The following is a 21,948-nucleotide window of genomic DNA, read 5'->3' as shown; positions in this document are numbered from 1 at the left end:
ATACGGGGTATACGATTAAGATTCACTGTAGTTTAATGTAGATAAATACATTTTTCAGATTTTTCAGACCAAAAAATGATAAAATGTATTAAGCGACTTACAGAGCTCTTTTGGAGGTTTTGATGACTGCTGATAATCTAATGAGACACTCGTCTGATTTCTTGAATTTCTGAAGCTCAAACTCCTCCAGCTCTTCCTCTGATGTCAACAACACAAAAGCCAAAGCAGACCACTGGGCAGGAGAAAGATCAGTAGTTGACAGATTCCCTTTGCTAAGGTGAGTCTGAATCTCTTTCACCAGAGTTTGATCATTCAGTTCATTCAGACAGTAGAACAGATTGATGGATCTCTCTGGAGACAAATTATCCTCTAATTTCTGCTTGATGTACTGAACTATTTCCTTTTTGCTCTGGTCATTGCCATCTTGCTGTGTCAACAGACCACGAAAAAGCAGCCAATTGGATTGGAGTGACAGACCGAGAAGGAAGCGAAGGAAAAGGTCCAAGTGTCCATTATCACTTTTGAGTGCCTTGTCCACTGCAGTCTTGAGCAAATTAATCATGGTTTCATTTTTGTTCTCCTGTTCTGTAGTGTCTTGATCAAACACATTTTTTTTGTTGATATCTAGAAACAGATGTGCATAAAGTGCTGCAATAAACTCTTGAAAGCTCAAATGAACAAAACAGTACATGGTACCAAGAACAATCCCTTTTTCCTCCTTAAAGATCTGGGTACACATGCCTGAATACACTGATGCCTTATAGACGTCAATACCACAGGCTTCCAGATCTGTATCATAGAAGATCACATTGTTCTTTTCCAACTGTTGAAATGCCAGTTTCCCCAGGGAAAGGATAGCCTCTTTATCCCAGGAAACGTCTGCTGTGTATTTTCCATCATACTTTCGTCTGCTCTGCAGGATCTGAAAGTGGAGGAAGTGTGTGTACATTTGTGTCAGAGTCTTGGGAGTGTCTTCAGTATTTGATTCCTGTAGTGTATGAGAGGTATCATCAGTCTGATTGTTTTTTACATGATTATTTATTTTCTGCTCCAAAATGTTCTGTAGAACAGTGGCTGAAATCCAGCAGAAGACTGGGATGTGGCACATGATAAGCAGACTCTTTGATTGTTTAATATGACCAATTATTTCTTTGGCCTGATTCTCATCTGTGAATCTTTTTTTGAAGTACTCCTCCTTTTGTGCATCATTGAATCCTCGTATCTCTGTCACTCGGTCAACACAGTCAGGAGGAATCTTACTGGCAGCTGCTGGTCTGGTGGTGATCCAGATGAGAGCAGAAGGAAGCAGATTTCCCTTGATGAGGTTTGTCAGGAGAACATCCAAAGAGACTGGTGATGATACATCATGCCATGTCTCATTACCGTCAAAGTTTAGAGGAAGACGAAATTCATCTAATCCATCAAGGATGAACAGGACTTTGAATTGATTCCTTCTTGTAAGGTTCAGTCCTTTTGTCTCTGGGAAAAACTGGGTTATAAGGTCTATCAAACTTTGTGGTTCTTTCTCCTTTAAATTCATCTCTCTGAATGGAAGAGGAAATATGAAGCCAATGTCTTGATTTTCTTTTCCTTCAGCCCAATCCAGAACAAACTTTTGCACAGAGACTGATTTTCCAATGCCAGCAACTCCTTTTGTCAGCACAGTTCTGATCTGCTTGTCTTGTTCAGGTGCTTCAAACAAATTTTTGCATTCAACCTGTATTTCCTGTGATTCATGACGTCTGGAAGCAACTTCAATCTGTCTCACCTCATGTTCAGTATTGACCTGTTCACTACAACCCTGAGTGATATAGAGATCTGTGTAGATGTTATTCAGAAGTGTAGAGTCACCTTGTTTTGCAATTCCTTCAAACACACATTGATACTTCTTCTTCAGGTTAGATTTTAGCTGATGAACGAAGAACAGCTCATCTAAACAGAAAAAAAGTTCATTTTTAACTTTATTTAATTTTTAAACTTAATTTTAGTCTTAATTTTCTCTCCTACATTCATAATCTGACAGATTGTCATGAAACTCTTGCCTTCTAGCCTATTGGCAGCTCCATTTTGCTTCATCTCTCTCAGGAAGTAGAGCGTGAGATCAAGAGCTGCTTCTTTGATACTGCATCTATTCTCATTAAAGTCCTTCACAAAGTATTGCGTGTTCACTTTTTGTAATATTTTCATAAACTTTTTGAGCTCCTCCTTCAGAAATGTGATTATTTTGCTCTCAAGATTCTACAAACAAAGCAAGAAAAAAACTGAATAACAATTTAGCAGAATTATAAATCCATATTCTTTCAAAGCTACTCAGTGTCAGTCAATAATGTAATATACACCAATCAGGCATAACATTATGACCATCTTCCTAATATTGTGTTGGTCCCCCTTTTGTTGCAGCCCTGACCCTTGGAGGCATGGACTCAACTAGACCCCTGAAGGTGTGCTGTGGTATCTGGCACCAAGATGTTAGAAGCAGATCCTTTAAGTCCTGTAAGTTGCGAGGTGGGGCCTCCATGGATCGGACTTGTTTGTTCAGAACATCCCACAGACACTCAATTGGATTGAGATCTGAGGAATTTGGAGGCCAAGTCAACATCTCAAACTTGTGCTCCTCAAACCTTTTTATTTGTGGCAGGGTGCATTATACTGTTGAAAGAGGCCACAGTCACCAGGGAAAACCGTTTGCATGAAAGGGTGTACATGGCCTGCAACTAGGGATGTAACGGTATGAAAATTTCATATCACGATTATAGTGACCAAAGTTTATCACGGTTATCAATATTATCACGGTTGTGTTCAAATTAGATGAAAACGTTCAAAAAGAACTGATGCACACACTGAAAACATTTCAATAAGTTTTATATTTGAAAATCAACAAACAACAAATACAATTAGCAGCTATATGCACTTTTTTTTTGCATAAACATTAAATTAACATTAACATGAAGCCCTAATAATAATAATAATAATAATAACAATAATAAAGATCTTGTGATGCTTTTTAAAGCAAAGTTGGGGTCGAGTTCACGTACAAACATAAATAGAATAGGCTAATTAACACTGACGATTTTTCGTCAGTGACAGAAATATGATTTAAGACGGTAGTGTAAGCAAGTTTAGTTTGAAAACGTTTAATAGTAAATAAGACAATTAGACAATATTTGAATTAAATAATAATAATAATAATAATAAATATTTATTTGCAACGAATGCTGCACGCACGTGCAGATTTGTCAAGGTAACATTTGGTCAGTCATTCCCTTCGCCAAGGGAGTTACAAACGCTTATACGAGACAGTAATGCCCTGCACCCTTCAAAGAACACACTTCAAAGGCTCTGCCCTTCGAAGGGAGTAGGGCATAGGGATGCTCACTTCTGTTTGGAATTCGTCCCATGTCTCTTGTATCACCGCGGAAGCGCAGACGCGCTCTCTCGTTTCACTCAAATGCAGCTTACCGTCTTGCGTCTCAGTTTTTGATTGTATTGAAAATGAAATCAGAGGAATTTAGTATTAATACTACTATAATTTTGCTGTAGTGATCATACTGTCCTGACGATTGTTTTGTACACTGTTCATAATGGATTAATAAATGGGTAAGACTTCAAAACATTAATCTCAATTCAATATTTCATATCCCCATATTTATATATTATTTTATGTAAACAAAAAAAAAATCAGTGTAATAAGTTAGCTATGAATATACAATACATTATCCCTTAAATGTCAACCTTATAGTTTGAAAGCTCGTTCCTCTTGGCTCAAAGCCACTTGCTGCGAACTTTTCTTCGCGGAAGCTTTGCGTTAATTACAAGTGAGATAACGAAATATTTAATCTCTAATCAATATTTTTTGTCCAATTATTTGCCCAGTTAGTTTTGGTATTGAGGTAAAAGTTACCTTGCATTCGCTAACAGTGTCACGAAGATGACTGAGCAAATTTGATGCGTTTCCCCCTTTTGCAGCGACTTTCTTCTTGCAAGATCAGCAGACAGGGTGACCGTCCTCGATTAAATTGCCTTCAGGACTCTTGTAAAAGCCAAAATACGACCAGACCAACGATTTGGTCCTCATAGATGGCTGAAAAATCTCCAGAGCGCTGTCAATGCCTTCCGCCATTTCCTCTTGTGCAAAAAACAACAACAACAACAACATTGCATGCTGCTTCTGCGTCAGACTGATGCTGGCTGGACAGGATTTACTGCAAGTTTTCAAAAACGCGATAATCAAATACTGTTTTGATGATAATTAAATTTTAAACGGTAATACTAACCGTCAGGGCATTTTATCGTGATTTATCGTGAAACCGGTAATCGTTCCATCCCTACCTGCAACAATGCTTAGGTAGGTAGTATACGTCAAAGTAACATCCACATGGATGGCAGGACCCAAGGTTTCTCAGCAGAACATTGCTTAAAGCATCACACTGCCTCTGCCGGCTTGCCTTCTTCCCATACTGCATCCTGGTGCCATGTGTTCCTCAGGTAAGCGATGCACACGTTCCCGGCCATCCGTGATGTAAAAGAAAACGTGATTCATCAGACCAGGCCACCTTCTTCCACTGCTCCGTGGTCCAGTTGTCAATAATGCCTGTTGGCGCTTTTGGCGGTGGACTGGTCAGCATGGGCACCCTGACTACACAACAAACTGTGATGCACTGTGTATTCTGACACCTTTCCATCAGAACCAGCATTAACTTCTTAAACAATCTGAGCTGCAGTAGCTCGTCTGTTGGATCGGAACACACGGGCCAGCCTTCGCTCCCCATGTGCCTCAATGAGCCTTGGCTGCCCATGACCCTGTCGCCGGTTCACCCCTGTTCCTTCTTTGGACCACTTTTGATAGATACTGACCACTGCAGACAGTATCTATCAAACACCCCACAAAAGCTGCAGTTTTGGAGATGCTCTGACCCAGTCGTCTAGCCATCACAATTTGGCCCTTGTCAAACTCGCTCAAATCCTTACGCTTGCCCAATTTTCCTGCTTCTAACACATTAACTTTGAGGACAAAATGTTTAATTGCTGCCTAATATTTCCAACCCATTAATGGGGTAGTTCACCCAAAAATTAAAATTACCCAATAATTTACCCTCAAGCCATCCTAGGTGTATATGACATTCTTCTTTCAGACAAATACAATCGGAGTTGTATTAAATAATGTCCAGGCTAATACATGCTTTATAATGGGAATGGATGGTAGCCCAAAATCTGAAGTAAAAAAAATTGCACCCATCCATTATAAAAGAAGTCCACACGGCTCCGGGGGGTTAATAAAGGCCTTCTGAAGTGACGCGATGCATTTGTGTAAGAAAAATATCCATTAGGGATGCACTGATACCGATACTGTATCGGTGAGTTATTAGAGATTAAGGATGTCTACGAAGTGTATGTATGCAATTAATATAATGTTAAACATTCAGTATTATCGCCTGTATAGCTGATGTACATGAGCTGATGAGCAAAGCACTCTGAGTGGATTGAGCGCAGTCGGATATTCGGTCGGATATGTCAAAAACAATTAAAGGTCCCATGGCATGAAAATTTCACTTTATGAGGTTTTTTAACATTAATATGATTTCCCCTAGCCTGCCTATGGTCCCCCAGTGGCTAGAAATGGCGATAGGTGTAAACCGAGCCCTGGGTTGTAGGACTGGCTCGTAGTGGCTGAAATTCTGCACCAAGGCTGAATTTCGGGAAAGAGACTTCAGATACAGTACTAGGGACCACTTAGGCCTATATAAAAGCATCTAAAAAGCAGCATGTCATGGGACCTTTAAGTAAAACAATGCACAAGTTACTTAATGGTGTAGAGAGAGAGAGAGCGCACTTCTGTTGTGTGATCTTTGATGTTCACTCACTTAGCACGCTCATAATTTGGATTAAAACTAAATTGTAAAAATAAGACTATTTATAGGGGCATTTACTATAAACATCATTTATTTTCAACCTTAAGCACGACTTTCTGGCGAAAGTGAATCTAGCAGCCTGTGAGAAATGCGCTAGGCTGTACTACTTGTCCCTCTCATTCTGCACCAGTACAAATACGTGCACGCGTTGTGCGTGTTTTGCTTGCTTGAGTGTTTCTGCATTATATGAGTGGCTTTGGAATATAAATCACAGCACGTTTCAGATGAAATAAAAACTTGTAAAATACATTTTTAATGGGCATAATTAAGTGTGAAAATAACCAAAGGATATATAGTCAAACCAAAAATTATTCCGAGACCAGATATAATTTTTTATATTTTTTATCTAGTGGGTGCAGGACACTACAGTTCATTTATGTAAGTGAGGATAGCAAAATAAGTATTGCCCGACTAAGTATTGATAGTTGTGTAAATACTGTCATACTAACAGCTGTCTGAATAATTTTTGGTTGATTGTAATCCATTACATACCTTTCAATCAAAGTTATCTAACATTATCAAGCTGAATTTGTTCTGACACAGTATAACTCTGAGTTCTTGTCATGTTTTATTACCATTTTCTAAACTATAGTGAATAAACTGTGATAATGTGAGAAATGTTGAAGGTGTCTGAATAAATTTTGGTTTGACTGTATCTCTTTGATAAATTAAGTTAACCAACTAACATTATACATACTCTTTTTGTTGACTTGGCCTCCAAATTCCTCAGATCTCAATCCAATTGAGTGTCTGTGGAATGTGCTGAACAAACAAGCCCGATCCATGGAGGCCCCACTTCGCAACTTACAGGACTTAAAGGATCTGCTTCTAACATCTTGGTGCCAGATACCACAGCACACCTTCAGGGGTCTAGTTGAGTCCATGCCTCCAAGGGTCAGGCTCTTTTTGTACAAATGCAATAAAAATATTGGTACTCGGTATCGGCAAATACCAAAAATAAAAGTATCTGTATCGGGCGAGTACTGGAAAAAGTGGTATCGGTGCATCCCTAATATCCATATTTACAACTTTATAAACCTTAATCTCTAGCTTCCGCTAACTGTCATGCGTGCGTTAATGAGTTAAAATGATTATTTTGTTTTGCTCTCTCCTTTGTGCTTCCACGTTCATCACTTCCGCATTCGTCACCGCGTTTGCCTACGTGCTACGTCACCGCTGGACACCACTCTCTCGTGAATGCGTGTATGACAGTAAGCGGAAGCTAGAGATTAAAGTTTTTAAAGTTGTAAATATTAATATTTTTCTTACACAAAATGCATCGATTTTGGACTACCATCAACTCCCATTATAAAGCATGGATTAGCCTGGACATTATTTAATACACCTCCAATTGTATTCGTCTGAAAGAAGAATGTCATATGGTGTATATGTAGGATGGCTTGAGGGTGAGTAAATCATGGGGTAATTTTCAATTTTGGGTGAACTATCCCTTTAACAGGTGCCGTGATGAAAAGATGATCTGTGTTATCCACTTCACATGTCAGTTGTCATGATGTTATGCCTGATCTGTATAAATACACACGCACACACACTATATATTATACATTTAAAATCTGTTTTCTTACATGGAAGACTCCTAGGAGATTGTCTTTGAAATTCTTTTGGTTCCCGAGAGTCTGGAAGTATGACTCTATTGTATTGCATTTAAACCTGTTAACAAATACAATGAAACAAAATATGGCATTTCCAAGGAAAAATCTAATGACAAATCTCTTGTAAAGATTTTTAGCAAAGAGAAAAAATGTTTGACCTCTGTCATTGCCAACAAAGGGTATATAACAAAGTATTGAGATGAAATTTTGTTATTGACCAAATACTTATTTTCCACCATAATTTGCAAATAAATTCTTTAAAAATCCTACAATGTGATTTTCTGGATTTTTTTTCTCATTTTGTCTCTCATAGTTGAGGTATACCTATGATGAAAATTACAGGCCTCTCTCATCTTTTTAAGTGGGAGAACTTGCACAATTGGTGGCTGACTAAATACTTTTTTTCCCCACTGTGTATATATATATATATATATATATATTTGATTTATAAAGTTTTATGATAAGCATTCAAAGAAACACTTTCTAACACTGTGTCACACACACACACACACACAAAAGAAAAAGAAAAGAAACGCATGAAAAACCTTTTGATAGTTTCCTCACTGAAGTTCGGCACATCACCTTTTGACCAGTCACTCTTCACAGACTCAGAGCTGAACACATGCGAGTATGATCTTTTCCTAATGACGGGGGAAAAAAATTACCAGTCTCATTTGAAAATGATTTTGTGCAAATGGTAATTAAAGGAGTAGTTCACTTCCAGAAAAAAAATGTACAGATAATGTACTCACCCCCTTGTCATCTAAGATGTTCATGTCTTTCTTTCTTCAGTCGTAAAGAAATTATGTTTTTTGAGGAAAACATTTCAGGATTTCTCTCCATATAATGGACTTCTATGGTGCCCCCGAGTTTGAACTGCCAAAAATGCAGTTTAAAAGCAGCTTCAAAGGGCTATAAAGGAGGAAGGGTCTTATCTAGCATAACGATCGGTTATTTTCTAATTTTTTTTTTACAATTTATATATTTCTTAAACTCAAACGCTTGTCTAGCTCTGCGTGAACTCAGTTTTTTTCCATTTCATGACAGTTAGGGTATGCTGAAAAACTCCCATTTCATTTTCTCCTCCAACTTCAAAATCGTCTCACATTGCTGTTTTACCATTTTTTGTAAAGGGCGTTTGACCTTCTTTGCATGTTCACCTTGCACTTAAACACTGGGTCGGTACTTCCTCAGCAATGTAGGACGATTTTGAAGTTGGAGGAGAAAATGAGATGGGAGTTTTTCGACACCCTAACTGCCATGAACCGGAAAAAAGAAAGTTCACACAGAACTAGACAAGACGAGCGTTTGAGTTTCAAAAGTATATAAATTGAAAAAAAAAAATTAGAAAATAACCGATCGTTATGCTAGATAAGACCCTTCTTCCTCGGGTGGGATTGTTTATAGCCTTTTGAAGCTGCATTTAAACTGCATTTTTGGAAGTTCAAACTCGGGGGCACCATAGAAGTCCATTATATGGTGAGAAATCCTGAAATGTTTTCCTCAAAAAACATAATTTCTTTACGACTGAAGAAAGAAAGACATGAACATTTTAGATGACAAGGGGGTGAGTACATTATCTGTAAATTTTTGTTCTGGAAGTGAACTACTCCTTTAAATACAGTACAGTTGTGCATTTGTCCATCTATGACTGAGCATATAAGGAAGGACAAAGTTCATGTTTGGTTAAATGATCTATTTTCAATCATGAATTTATGTTCCCTAGTGGCTACCTGTGTAATTGTATAACTGTTACAGAGTTCAACAAAAATTGTCAAACATCATGTTTTATAATTTATTTTATTAGTCAAGTTCTTTCATACTCCATTGTGAAAAAATTAGCTAACCCAATGCTATAATGTAACATGAAATACCTTTTAATAGATGTTTTTTTCTCACGAAAGTTTGGCATGCCACCTTTTGAATGGTCACTCTTCACAGACACAGAGCTGGACACATGTGAACCTGATCTCACACTAATGACACACAGAGAAGAGAGAAACTACTTGTATCTGATAATGGCAAGCACGCTCTCTAGTCATTCAAAGAAACACACACAATAATGGTTTAAAAGTTAACATCTGTGGCGAGGGGTGATATTACGAAAGAATGATATTACAACATCATTCTTGTTTACCAATTTCTTTAAGATGTCAAAGAAGAAAAAGGATCCGTACACAACAAATAGGGCAAAGGCTCTTTAGGTCGCTACTGAAGCAAAAACATTTGGAGAGCCTTTGCCCTACTTGTGTGCAGATTTGAAAATTTGAAAATTAAAAAAATGTAAATAATATTTTAATTTGAGAAATTAATGTACATTTTTAACACTACTTTAGCACTGTAATATAACAACCCTCATATTACCCTGCCAGAAAAAAAAAACCTACTGCTGCGAGGGCAATAAAGCTGCTGAGGGAGAAACTGTAAATTTGATTCAGATTGTAAATTATTGCCTTAATGATTTAAAATTTGTATTATCCATTGCGTTTTTTAATGTGGTTTTAGTCATTCATAGTATATATTACTTCAATCAGTCAATTACAATCATTAATTGATAGTCCCAAAACATCTACAGTCATGATAGAAACACTGTATATAGTTTACATTTTAACCGTGACATTGTCTATAAAACCGTTTGCCATAAAAATGTTGTTCTAAGAAGAGGTTTATGTTTGACCTGTATCTATATAATACATGTAGGAAGTTCAAAACAGAAGTTTTGTAAATACAAAACAGAAGGAAAAAAAAAAAAGTCTTACCTCCGTTTCTCGAAGAAATTCATCTCAAGACCTTTCCTCACTCCTCAGATACAGCAGCTAAATAGACTGGTTTGTGAAAACAATCAATCGTTTAGTATGACCTGGAGATGACAATATTACTGAGATAAATAAGATGGCGATTATTCAAGAAAATTCAAGCGTAAAAAAAAAACACTGTATAAAATAATGTAGGTTACAACCAAATATATTCTCATGTAGAAAAAGTAAACCTTAATACGTTCATATAATTTAATGAGTTTAAATGACATGTTAATTTGGAAATGGACATTACAAACACTGTGATTAAACCTTTGAGTGGAAAAACTGTTTGTATTGCAGTTAAATATAATTTTACAATCCTAATTACTCTAGTTTATTAATTGTAGAATCAGTTCTTATTTTGCCATTGATTTAATCACGACATTAAGTTCACAATATATCCCATTTTCAAATGCTCCTAAAATAACTTTTCACCACATAGGCTTTCTTCTGTACTTGTCTAACTATAAATGTCTAGTTTAAAATACTTTAGATTTAATATAACAAAACATAAGCCTAAAGTAAAAGAGAAAATGGGGAAAAAACATTCAGAAACTTCCAAATTTCAATAACCCTTCTCAAATAAACTTCATGTTTTAAAGTATGGGCCATTCAAAAAAATTTAAGTAATTTCTAGCAGCTTCTTCATTCTAATGAAGTTTTAGCCTATAAAATACACAGGTGTATGATATCACCGAATTCTCTGACAGTAGTAGGTGCTGTAGTGACAGTAGGGTTAGGGTTAGGATTAGGATAAAGTGCCTACTACAGACACAGAATTTGATAATTCAGTGTAACATTCCTGGCTCCAAAGAGACTTGTCTTTACAAGGAAGGACTCTCCTCGCCACAGCAGAGGTGTTTCTAGATTGACCTGCCCTGCTCTTTCTTTGTATGTAGACAAATCAATTTGTGTAGAGGTTGACAGAATCCTTTTTGATGAAAACACAAGATATATTAAATAAAAAGAAATTTTAAAAAATCTGTTGTCATAAACACCATTGAACACTGAGGTCTAAATTTCCTAGACTGCTCTTCTTTAAAAAAGTACATTAAAGATAAATCGGTTCCCGACACTGTTCCCAATTATGTCCCCCCCCCAGATGTATTTCCAAGAAAAAAAACATTGTCTTATATTCGGGTCAATACGGTAATAACACAAATGGTCATTTGCTTTCTTATTCTGAATTTATTCTGAACTACGGATGCTCCAATCCACCTTTTTCACCTCCGATACCGATTCCGATACCTAGGGTTCAGTATTGGCCGATACTGATACGATACTAGGGAAGTTTTTTTTTTTTGTTTCCATTTAAATAAATGTAGAATTGATATATCTCTGTGTGGAACTGATAATCATTCTTTCACAATCTACTAAATACAGACTACTTAATTGTAAAGAAAAATAAACAATAAATATAAAAAAATATATGTATATTCATAATCTATGACAAAAATACATCATAAACTAGATTAGTGGATAATTCGTCAGCAAAAATGTATCTACAAAAATCAGTGCACAATAATTTTAGAAATTCAAACATTTAGTGAAAAAAAAAACTATATTTTGTGTGGAACAAATAAGTGTTGCACTAAATACGGTAAAATGTTACACATTGCTATTTGTATTATAAAATCCATTAATGAAAAACCATTCATGATTGTATTTATAAGTATAATATTAAAATACATTTATTTTAAATGTATAGCATTTTTTTTTAAATAAGGCAACAACATATGATAGATTCGATAGGTAAATACAGTAATCTATGATAGATTCGATAACAAATACAGTGCGGCATGAAGCGCTTACAATATGCGCATCCGGTGTGCAGAATGATGCTCTTGAAGCAACATGGAGTCACAGCACGCAGCACTTTGCATTAAAAAGTGCAAAGCACAAAGGGAAGAGAAATTGATGCGTAGTGTATTATATCTGTCCAACAGTTATTGAGCCTTTCTTTTAACAGTTTTAAATTTCAGTTACTGTGCACGTTAAAAACAATTGATAGTCTTTTCTACGCCCGTGTTTTGTTCTCACAGACACCCGGTAGCAAGTAACAAAACAACATTAAACTCCAGCAAGAAGATAAAGTCCTTTTTGCAAAACCATAGACATTTATTTACAAATCAAGTATAATTGGAACACAGAATGATCTTGGAGAGAACTTTACCGAGCTGACTGTCGTAACCGAATGCAACCAGGATTTAAAGGCTGAACGACTGACTGACAGCCACAGCGGAGAAAAGAGTTTGTGTGAACTTTAATGTAAGGACTTAAATATTCATATGTAGCTCACATTAAAGGGATAGGCCTACGTTTTCTACGTGTATTTACCATAGACTGTATAAGGTATTTAAGCTTTAAATTTGAAGGAAAACAGCGCAGCTGACACAGAAGAGCCTATGCTGCCTGCGTTCAGAGCGGATATTCTCTAAAATAGTGCTACAGTGATGCGGAAAGACACACAAAGAATTGTTGAATAAAGTCGTTATTTTTGTTTTCTTCTCATACACAAAGCATTCTTGTCACTTCACAACATTACGGTTGAACCACTGATGGCAGATGGACTATTCTGACGATGTCTTTCATACTTTTCTGGACCTTGACAGTGCAAGTCAATGGGACAGTCACAAGCCTCCCGGTTTCCATCCAAAATATCTTAAATTGTGTTCCGAAGACGAACAAAGCTTTTACGGGTTTGGAATGACATGGGGGTAAGTGATTAATGACAAAATTTTCATTTTGGGGTGGAGTAACCCTTTAAGCTATGGTATAGCTTCAGAAGTAACAATACGCACAATCTCGGATTTGGATCGGCCCTCTCTGACCGATACCCGATCCGACAAAAATGGTAGTATCCGAGCCGATACCCGATATGAATATCGGATCGGCGCATCCCTATTCTGCACTACACATTCTATTCCTGTCCAGTGTTGGGAAAAGTTACTTTTAAAATAATGCATTACAATATTGCGTTACTCCCTAAAAAAGTAACTAATTATGTTACATAGTTACTTTTTATTTTGCGTTACTTTTTAAATATGAGCAGGACTTGATTGTTTTTAATATACAAAGTTCTATTTATAGTTAATGTAAAAACCCTTTCACACCAAAAAGTGTAATGAATAAACCTCAGGCTGAAGGAAAAGTAAATTCACGTCTGTACAGTAGAACACCGGAGAAGAAGGTTCAACATTCTTCAGCAATAAAAAAAACAATGAAGCACAATTTTTAGTTTATCAAAAGTAATTTTTGCTTATTAGTACGGTTGAACTGGATCATCAAAGGTCAGCAGCAAAGACATTAGTTAATAAAATGGGATTAGATACATTTGTGTTATTTAACATATTTAATTATTGCAGGTTTGCGTCATATTCTGAGTTTGCATTTCACTGTTTTAATTCATTTTGATGAATACTAAATCTGTTTTTTTTTGTGAGTGGGATGAATTAATGCACATTCACATTTAGTCTAGAACTACATCATGTTCACACAGCGCACACAACGCCTCTGTACTTCCTTTTTTTTTTTTTAAAGTAATTCAGATATTTTCTTGTAAATTAAATAGTAATGCGTTACTTTACTAGTTACTTGAAAAAAGTAATCTGATTACGTAACTCGTGTTGCTTGTAATGCGTTACCCCCAACACTGTTCCTGTCACCCCATGAGACTTTACCATAATGGATGCCATGCCCAGTAAAGCTATTGTATTTTTATTTATTTTTTTTAACTCAGCGGAATTTTTCCCTCTATCTCTGTCACATTCTTGTGATACTGCAATAGGAAAAGTTTGCTTGTTCCAGTCCTTTTCTCTGGAATAGAAAGATTCAGCAAATCTTTCATGAAGATATAAATGTTTCTTCTGTAATATTGTATTGGGTTAAATAACGCTATATAAAGGATAGGTCCTTCCTTGCCCTACAAATATTGAATCACTAATAAGATTATTGTATCCACAAAGATACTTCTTGGAGGAAATGCCCCTGAATGGCCCAGTGTTTGGTTTGGTTTGTTTATTTTCCTGGTTCTTTGTCTACTCATGTTTGTTGTTGTTGTTAATGTTTGTTGTGAGTGACAGAGTTGTGTTTTCACTTGTTTTGTAAATTATTATATATAGTGTGTGACGTGACATGTGGCCAGGTATGGTTACCCATACTAGGAATTAGTGCTCTGCATTTATCCCATCCAAAATGCACACACACAGCAGTGAACACACACACCGTGAACACACACCCGGAGCAGTGGGCAGCTATTTATGCTGCGGCGCCCGGGGAGCAGTTGGGGGTTCGGTGCCTTGCACAAGGGCACCTCAGTCGTGGTATTGAAGGTGGAAGAGAGCGCTGTACATTCACTCCCCCCACCTACAATCCCTGCCGGTACGAGACTCGAACCCGCAACCTTTGAGTTACGAGTCCGACTCTCTAACCATTAGACCACGACTTCCCCGTCGACTATATTTTTGTTCTTTAAAAAAAAAAAAAAAAAGCAAAGAAACAAACACCAGAATTTGCAACTTCAAATTTAAAGCACATATACGGTATGAAATCCCTTTTAAACCTGTAATCGATATCAAATTTACTTGCAATCGTGTGCACTAATAAATCATGTGTAAGTATTTAAAACACTCATTCCCTGTACGTTACTTTACTCTTTGTTGCTTGTCGCGTAGTCCGATTCCCACACAAATGCAAGTCTCTGGTAAAACATTCCGTGTCGTTAAACTGCTGTATGTTTGTAGATTCTGGTGACGGCTAACAGACTGGCCATTCTGATATCCTAGGTTGCCCAAGTAAGTTTTCTTTGACCGCTCGTCGTGTCCACTGCCGTATTGAGCGCGCGCGCGTTGTTGAGTCTTCTTCTTTGAGGTTTAACGGCGGCTTGCATCCAAAAACTTTGAATTACCACCACCTTGTGGATTATTTTCCTGTTACGCTGGTTTATTTCCTCCATCATATTCTCCTCATCAGACCCGTTCTGATTAAGAAATTACGAATATTTCTTCTGTCTTGTCCATCACACCACTTTGCAGTATGTGCGTTGAATCTCGAGATTCAATTGGTAGCTCTCGCCGATATGTAGGCCTATGTGATCTCCTACTGTTGATTGTATAAGTTTGTGGATGCAGTTAAATGTAGACAGTAATGATTTAGTTTGTGAACATTGTGAGCTGCTTAATGTTTAGTAATTGCTTAATGTTAGTCATTGGTTTGACTTGTTGCCATGTGAGACGCCTGTGGTGTGAATATCAACTGACTAGAACAAATTTAGGTGTAGGAAAATGAATGTTGAGATGTCTCATATGATTAAATGTACTTATATGTCAGCGAATGTTAAACTTGGTAGGGTCTGAGCGAAATGTATGAAAAAAAATCCAATGAGCAACGCTTTCTCTTGTTATCTCTACATGGTTTTGTACTTTTTGTACTTTTTTCATGGTTACTTTCGTTTTCGCCTTTAGTTCGTGGGTTTTACTGACGGGTAGCAAACAACTGAACAGGTTCATACCGCCACCTGCTGGACTGGATTATTATGAATAATTACTATACTCTCTATGATTTCATATATAGCACATTACAAACAAACAAAATAAATAAATGCTGTTTAAAAGCACTTAACCTAATTTTAAGGATAATAAGGCCTTCAGATAACTGGACACAAGTTCCCCTACCATTACTTTATTAGTAGAAATACTTTTTAGTCACCTTTCAGCAACAAAATTATGTTTCCTATGTACATAATAGCACACACAAGTTTGCTGATCACACACATGTGTATTTTGAAAGAGATGACACTTCTAGTTTTGAAAAGAGGTACTATTATCTATGTACTTTATATAAGGAAAAACATCTTCATTTAAGGTAAACTGGAGGAGGTCTTATGATGATGAACTTCATTTATCCAATCACTTTTGAAAGTCTTTGTTGTATGGAAAAAATGAATATGCATAACAAGAACAGAACATAAACTCTGTATCTGGCCAATAAACTTGAAAAAAGAGAGATATGTGAAGCATATTGAGTGTAACACTCTTCCCACATGGGCCCACATGAAAAGGAGCAGAAGCTGAACAGATGGAACAACAGAGCAAAGTTTGTGCGAAAAGACTGACTGCCAGCAGAAGATTGGCAAGGATTTTCCAAAAAGCAGACATTTAAGAAAATTGCGTGTATCTTTATTGCACGCATTATATTGAAGACTCATAATCCACCTCATTTAAAAAATACAAAGTAAGCAAGTTAATACACATATTTTTTGCTGAAATTCATTGTGCTGTTGTTGTTAACAGGCATGGTTTATTTGCTCTGCCTTAGGATTGCAAGTGTCCTGGGATAGGTGAGGGAGTGAGTGGAAGCTGGAACTACTCAAAGAGGATATCAAACTCAAGAGAGAGACAGACAGAGGAGAGAAGAGCACAGGAAAGCAATGAGAGGGACTGTTTTCTCTTCTTGAGAGAATGCTTAACAAATACATTATTGGCCATTCTCTATTAGGCAAGAGAAAGCAGTGGAAAAAATGGGACACATTATAGTTTTTCAATATCTTTTTTTAAATGTCACATTGTCAATGAAACAACCTAATTTATTTTTGTGACAAATTATTTTTGTGATGCAAGTTAAAAATGAAATGAATACATTGTATACATTATTCCTTTTTGTAGTGTAATTTATTTGTAAATGATCCTGAGTACTTTCTGTACAATTTGTATTTTTGTTTTGCATATTCACATGTGTAAATAAAAGAGAATTATTGTACATTCATTTTTTTAAATGCAGCTTATACTTTTCACAAAACATTCTTTTATGTTTATTTTTTTGTCTTGTAAATATTTTTTTCTACACATTAAAACAAATTGTTCTATACATTACTGAAAGTACTTTTTACAACTATTTACAACATAGCTTAGGTTTAACATCAGAAAAACAACATCAGTTTTGAGCCCAGCCCTGCCTCCATGTGTTCTGGGGTCTTCAGGAGGTGAATCTCTTGGTGAATGGCCAGCACCTCCTCGGCGACTCGAGGCATGTCAAACACTCTGGAGACCACTCTGTATGATGTACCACTGGCAGACAGAAGAGAAACACCAGGGTCTGGACTGGGGCACCCCATCACTGTTGCCGTTCACTTCTCAGAAGTTCCAGCAGCACTGTCAGGGCCTCGCTGCTAAAAACCATTAAAAACCTGTCCAGCGCTGGCACATTCAGCTTTATCCTGCAGTACAGGGGTCTGGTCTGATTTAGGGAAAGAAGGAAAAGATAAATTGTTTAGAGCTATGACAAAGTAATTAGTAGAAGGAATATTGAGGTACTTTAGTAAACTACTTTTAGTAACTACCAATACCATATTGGGGAAAAGCTACTAGTCATATTTAAAACCTTAGTTAAAGGGATAATTCACCCAAAAATGACAATTCCAAACCTGGAACAACTTGAGTAAAGGATTACAGAATTAGTTCATTTTTGGCTGAACTATCCTTTAAGTAAAAGTATTATCGTGCATACTCGAATATACTTAATGTATTGAGAGTAAAAGTAAAGGTATACAGTATTGTTCTGAAAAAATAATTAGTCAGGATGGTTTTGCATTAATATTTCTGCTGCACTACTGTGTATGTTGCATTTTACTTCTGAATATGTTCAAGGTTATTAAATTGAAAGTTGCCTACTAAATATACTGTTGGGTAGTTTAATCTACAACAATGCATCATGTTGTAAAAGACCATATTTTTGTAGTGTTGCTGTCCTGTGAGAAAAAAACATGAACACTTAGTACTTCATATTTGTTCGAGTATACTTAACCAATGTACTTCCTTACAATCCACCTCTGATTATTTTGAAAATGAAAGAATCAACATTTTGTCAGAATATTAACAAATGTGTGCTAACTAGATCAAAGGCTGCATCTGAAGGACTGGCACCGGTCATACAGAGCACTGTTCAGCTGTGTCAGCTGCCTCTGAACATTGAGCTGTACTATGCTCTATTTTTTATTTTATTCACAGTTTTATTTTTATGCTTAACTGACTAAAAAATCCGGGTTGAATCTGTGATATGCAATATGATCACCATGGTCAAGACAATAAACTATTTAAAATCGCACCTTTGTAAGTAAGATATCAGTCAGCATTTGAACTGCTATGTGTATGTGTGTATTTTGTAGTTTTTCATATGTATCATTACATTATTCAAGTAAGCTCCAAGCCAATTCTTGCATTTAAAGTTGTAATCCGACAAAGGACGCAGCAAACCAGTGTAACTTACCTGGCCTCGGTCTTGGCTAAGCCTGAGGTACATCACCGTCTCCTCTATTATGAAGCAAAACATAAAAACAAAAATGAGCAATTCTGGCTCCACCTATCTTGGCAGGATTGTCCTCTCGTAAACTCTCCTCTGGCACTGTTGCTATGCGACAGAGCGCTAATGTGAACCTCTGGTGTCACAATTAGGAAATCCTGCGAAGGCTGAGCATTCTTCATGCACTTCGGAGGCCTGGCCTTCGAAGTGTGCATACTCAGCTTTGGGACACAGCTATAAAGTGAGCCGTTTACTCAATTCCTGAATGAATCAGCCGTTTGAATGATTCGAATGAATTCGAATTTATGACTCATAAAGACATTTACCGCCACCTGCTGTCAAATTTAGTTACTTATTTAGAGTATTATTGTATCATTTCATTTATTTAATTTAAAATAAAAAAGGGGGAAAAAAACTTTTAAAAAATTAATTACGTAATTTACTCAAACCTGAATGACTTACTTTCTTTTGTGGAACATAAAATAAGTATATTTTGAAGACTGTTGGTAACAAAGCTGTTTTGGTTACCAATGACTTTCATTGCATAAACGGGGAAAAAACTGAGATGTTTCTCAAATTATCTTCTTTTATGTTCCATTTATGTTAGGGCGTTGTAGCCTAAACGTTAATGTGCAATACATTTTATGTTGAATCAAATTAAATATATTTTTCTAAAGCTACTATTTGTAATCTCTACATAATACTTTCTCATTTAACACAAAAATAGCTTTAAATAATCTTTTGTGGGTATTTTCAAAGCCAAATGTAATTTGCAATTAATTAGATGAATGAATCGACACATCATGTAATTAATTCGATTAAAAATGTTAACCGACTGACAGCCTTAAATGAAATGTAATAATTTTTTGACTGTATTAAGAAAGTTATTTTCAACACACACTGTAAAAAAATAAATCTGTAAAATAACAGAAAAGGTACTGGCAGCTCATTACACATGACATTATACATTCATTTTACGGACATTTCTGTTAACTCTAAAACACAATGCAATGAAGTGTAAAATTCAAAATACTTGTAAAACACCAGTAAAAAAAATAAATACGGAAAAAATCCTTCAAATTATACAGTATATTGTGCCCTATTCTTACAGATTTTTTTTTAGAGTGCAGCACTCATCCCACAGTTAATGACCATATGTTTTTAAATAAAAGTGAATAGGGCCCACAATACCCCTCATCTGGGACCACCCACTTTCTGTAGGAACAGCAGATATGTCAACAGGTTTAGTCACCAGAGGGCGCTAGGAGGGTTATTTGTTTCATACCCTGCAATCTGAGATGTATGAATACAGTGCAGTTACTAAATGTAGTTACATATGATTTGCAATAATCAAATATAATAAGACACAACAAAAATAACAAAACTGCACAAAAATCCACAAAAAATTGTCATAAGCCATGTTCAGTTTCCTTGAAAAATAATGTATTATTAGAAAAAAGAGTGCAGAATGTCATGCAAAGTGCTGAATTAAATACTAGCATGAAGTGAATACACACTCAGAATTTTAAAATCCTTCTAAATACACATTTACATTAAATTTTGCACAGAACATTAAGGGTCATTCTGTGTCTGCTGAGACAGATTCTGTCAAAGTCTCTACAGGATGTGGTCTACTGGAACTCAAAGCGACAAAAAATAAAGTTCAGCCAGTATGAAATGAGAAATGTAAATAACAACACAAAGCTCTTTTTCCTGATATGTGTCTACATACTAATATACCATTGATAAAGTGCTTTGGCTGGATAGGTTTGGAAATAATGGAAAGGTTGTGTTAATGCTGTTGTTCCCTATAGACAGGGTCTTTAACCGCAGTGAACAGAAGATGCTCAAAATAAACCACAAAGAACTGAGACAATCTGCAAACATTAGCTTTAGATCAGAGAACCGATTTCCTGACAGATTTAGTGAGTACAGAATCTTAATATTAAAACATTAATTCTGAACATAATTGCGGTCCTGGTTTGTTTGGACTATTTAAATTCAAAGTGATGAAAAAGTGAAATGAGAATTGAAATAAAGAACTGAAAAATACCGACCAATCACAAAAAAAAGTTAACTTTTTTCCCCCTGATGTTGTATGCTTAATGCATATGAAGGGCTTCTTTTCTTGCTAACATGAATCACATGATATGTCTTCCCTCAAAACAGCTTTATTCTGGAATAAAAACATCTCTCTTGCAAGATAAAATCTCTCTTGCAAGATAAAACATTGATTCCACTGTATTCTCTTGAGGCTCTAGCAGCTCAGTTTCTGAGTCAAAGTGAAACCTGCTGCGGTCTGAGTTTAATTCAGGCCAGTTTAGTGGCAGAATAACCCAAATGAATGTGGCTTCTGTTAAGTGGACAAACGTCTTGCTCCTATTTAATATTGCATGTGTGCGGTTGACATTATTTTCCTTTAAGTCAAATTTCCACTCTACACAAAGATTCATAGTACAATGAATTTCTCAACAGTGATACTTCACACCCGATTATTAATTATTTTGCAACAGTTTAATTGATTTTGTTCCCATACAGTGTGGGATAATAGAATATTATAAATCTAAATAAAATACACATTAAAAAGGATGTATTTTCAACTCACTATACATATAGGCCTACATAAAAATAATAAAATATTTGCAAATTAAGCATTGCTTGGAAATAAAATATTGCTTCAGAATATACAGATGTCTTTGAATGGTCATCAGTTTAACAAAATCTTACTTGCACGGTAAGAACATTATGGTGGTGTTTGTTATTCATTCATTACGTAGCAGACAAACTGCAAACATGCTAAATGCATATAAACTAAATAATGAGAACCTAAAATTCAGTATAATTTTCACTTAATAACAAGTTTACATTTTAGAAGTGTCTAAATAGTCACAATCAACGGATTGAAGTTGGCAATTCTGACTAATTGGAGGCAGATCAATAACCGTAACCACCTTCTGTACTACATATTGTAACCTATTGTGCGTTATGGAAGAAAGAAACACACGATGCAGGTCACCATCAACCTATGTATTAATGTTAAAGGAAGGTGCAACAAAACTATAGAAAGTCTAATGTTTTTTTCCCCCAGCATATACAGGTGCATCTCAATAAATTAGAATGTCGTGGAAAAGTTCATTTATTTTAGTAATTCCGAAGTTTCTGAAATTTCTGAAGTCCACAGTCAACGCAGCCATCTACCAGGAAATTTTAGAGCACTTCATGCTTCCTTCTGCTGACAAGCTTTATGGAGATGCTGATTTCATTTTCCAGCAGGACTTGGCACCTGCCCACACTGCCAAAAGCACCAAAAGCTGGTTCAATGACCATGGTGTT

At 36.1% G+C, this 21,948-nt stretch overlaps 1 protein-coding gene across 1 annotated transcript in view; it reads right to left on the bottom strand.

Moving 5' to 3' along the window:
• Window positions 1-15,166, bottom strand: part of LOC107574308 (NACHT, LRR and PYD domains-containing protein 3-like) — a 47,269-nt gene extending 32,103 nt beyond the window's left edge. The window contains exons 1-7 of the mRNA XM_016260752.1: window positions 14,963-15,166; window positions 10,282-10,382; window positions 9,397-9,498; window positions 8,068-8,163; window positions 7,496-7,580; window positions 2,022-2,238; window positions 102-1,932 (exon numbers count right to left, since the gene is read on the bottom strand). Coding sequence (XP_016116238.1) covers window positions 102-1,932; window positions 2,022-2,238; window positions 7,496-7,580; window positions 8,068-8,163; window positions 9,397-9,498; window positions 10,282-10,304 — 2,354 coding nt within the window. The 5' untranslated portion in view covers window positions 10,305-10,382; window positions 14,963-15,166. The remainder of the gene's footprint in view (window positions 1-101; window positions 1,933-2,021; window positions 2,239-7,495; window positions 7,581-8,067; window positions 8,164-9,396; window positions 9,499-10,281; window positions 10,383-14,962) is intronic.
• Between the last annotated feature and the right edge of the window lie 6,782 nt (window positions 15,167-21,948).

This window comes from Sinocyclocheilus grahami, unplaced genomic scaffold (genome assembly GCF_001515645.1).
Source record: "Sinocyclocheilus grahami isolate Dianchi unplaced genomic scaffold, SAMN03320097.WGS_v1.1 scaffold2178.1, whole genome shotgun sequence".
Classification (NCBI taxonomy): domain Eukaryota; kingdom Metazoa; phylum Chordata; class Actinopteri; order Cypriniformes; family Cyprinidae; genus Sinocyclocheilus; species Sinocyclocheilus grahami.
The sequence above is the reverse complement of the archived record's forward strand: the minus strand, read 5'-3'. Positions and strand labels throughout refer to the sequence as shown.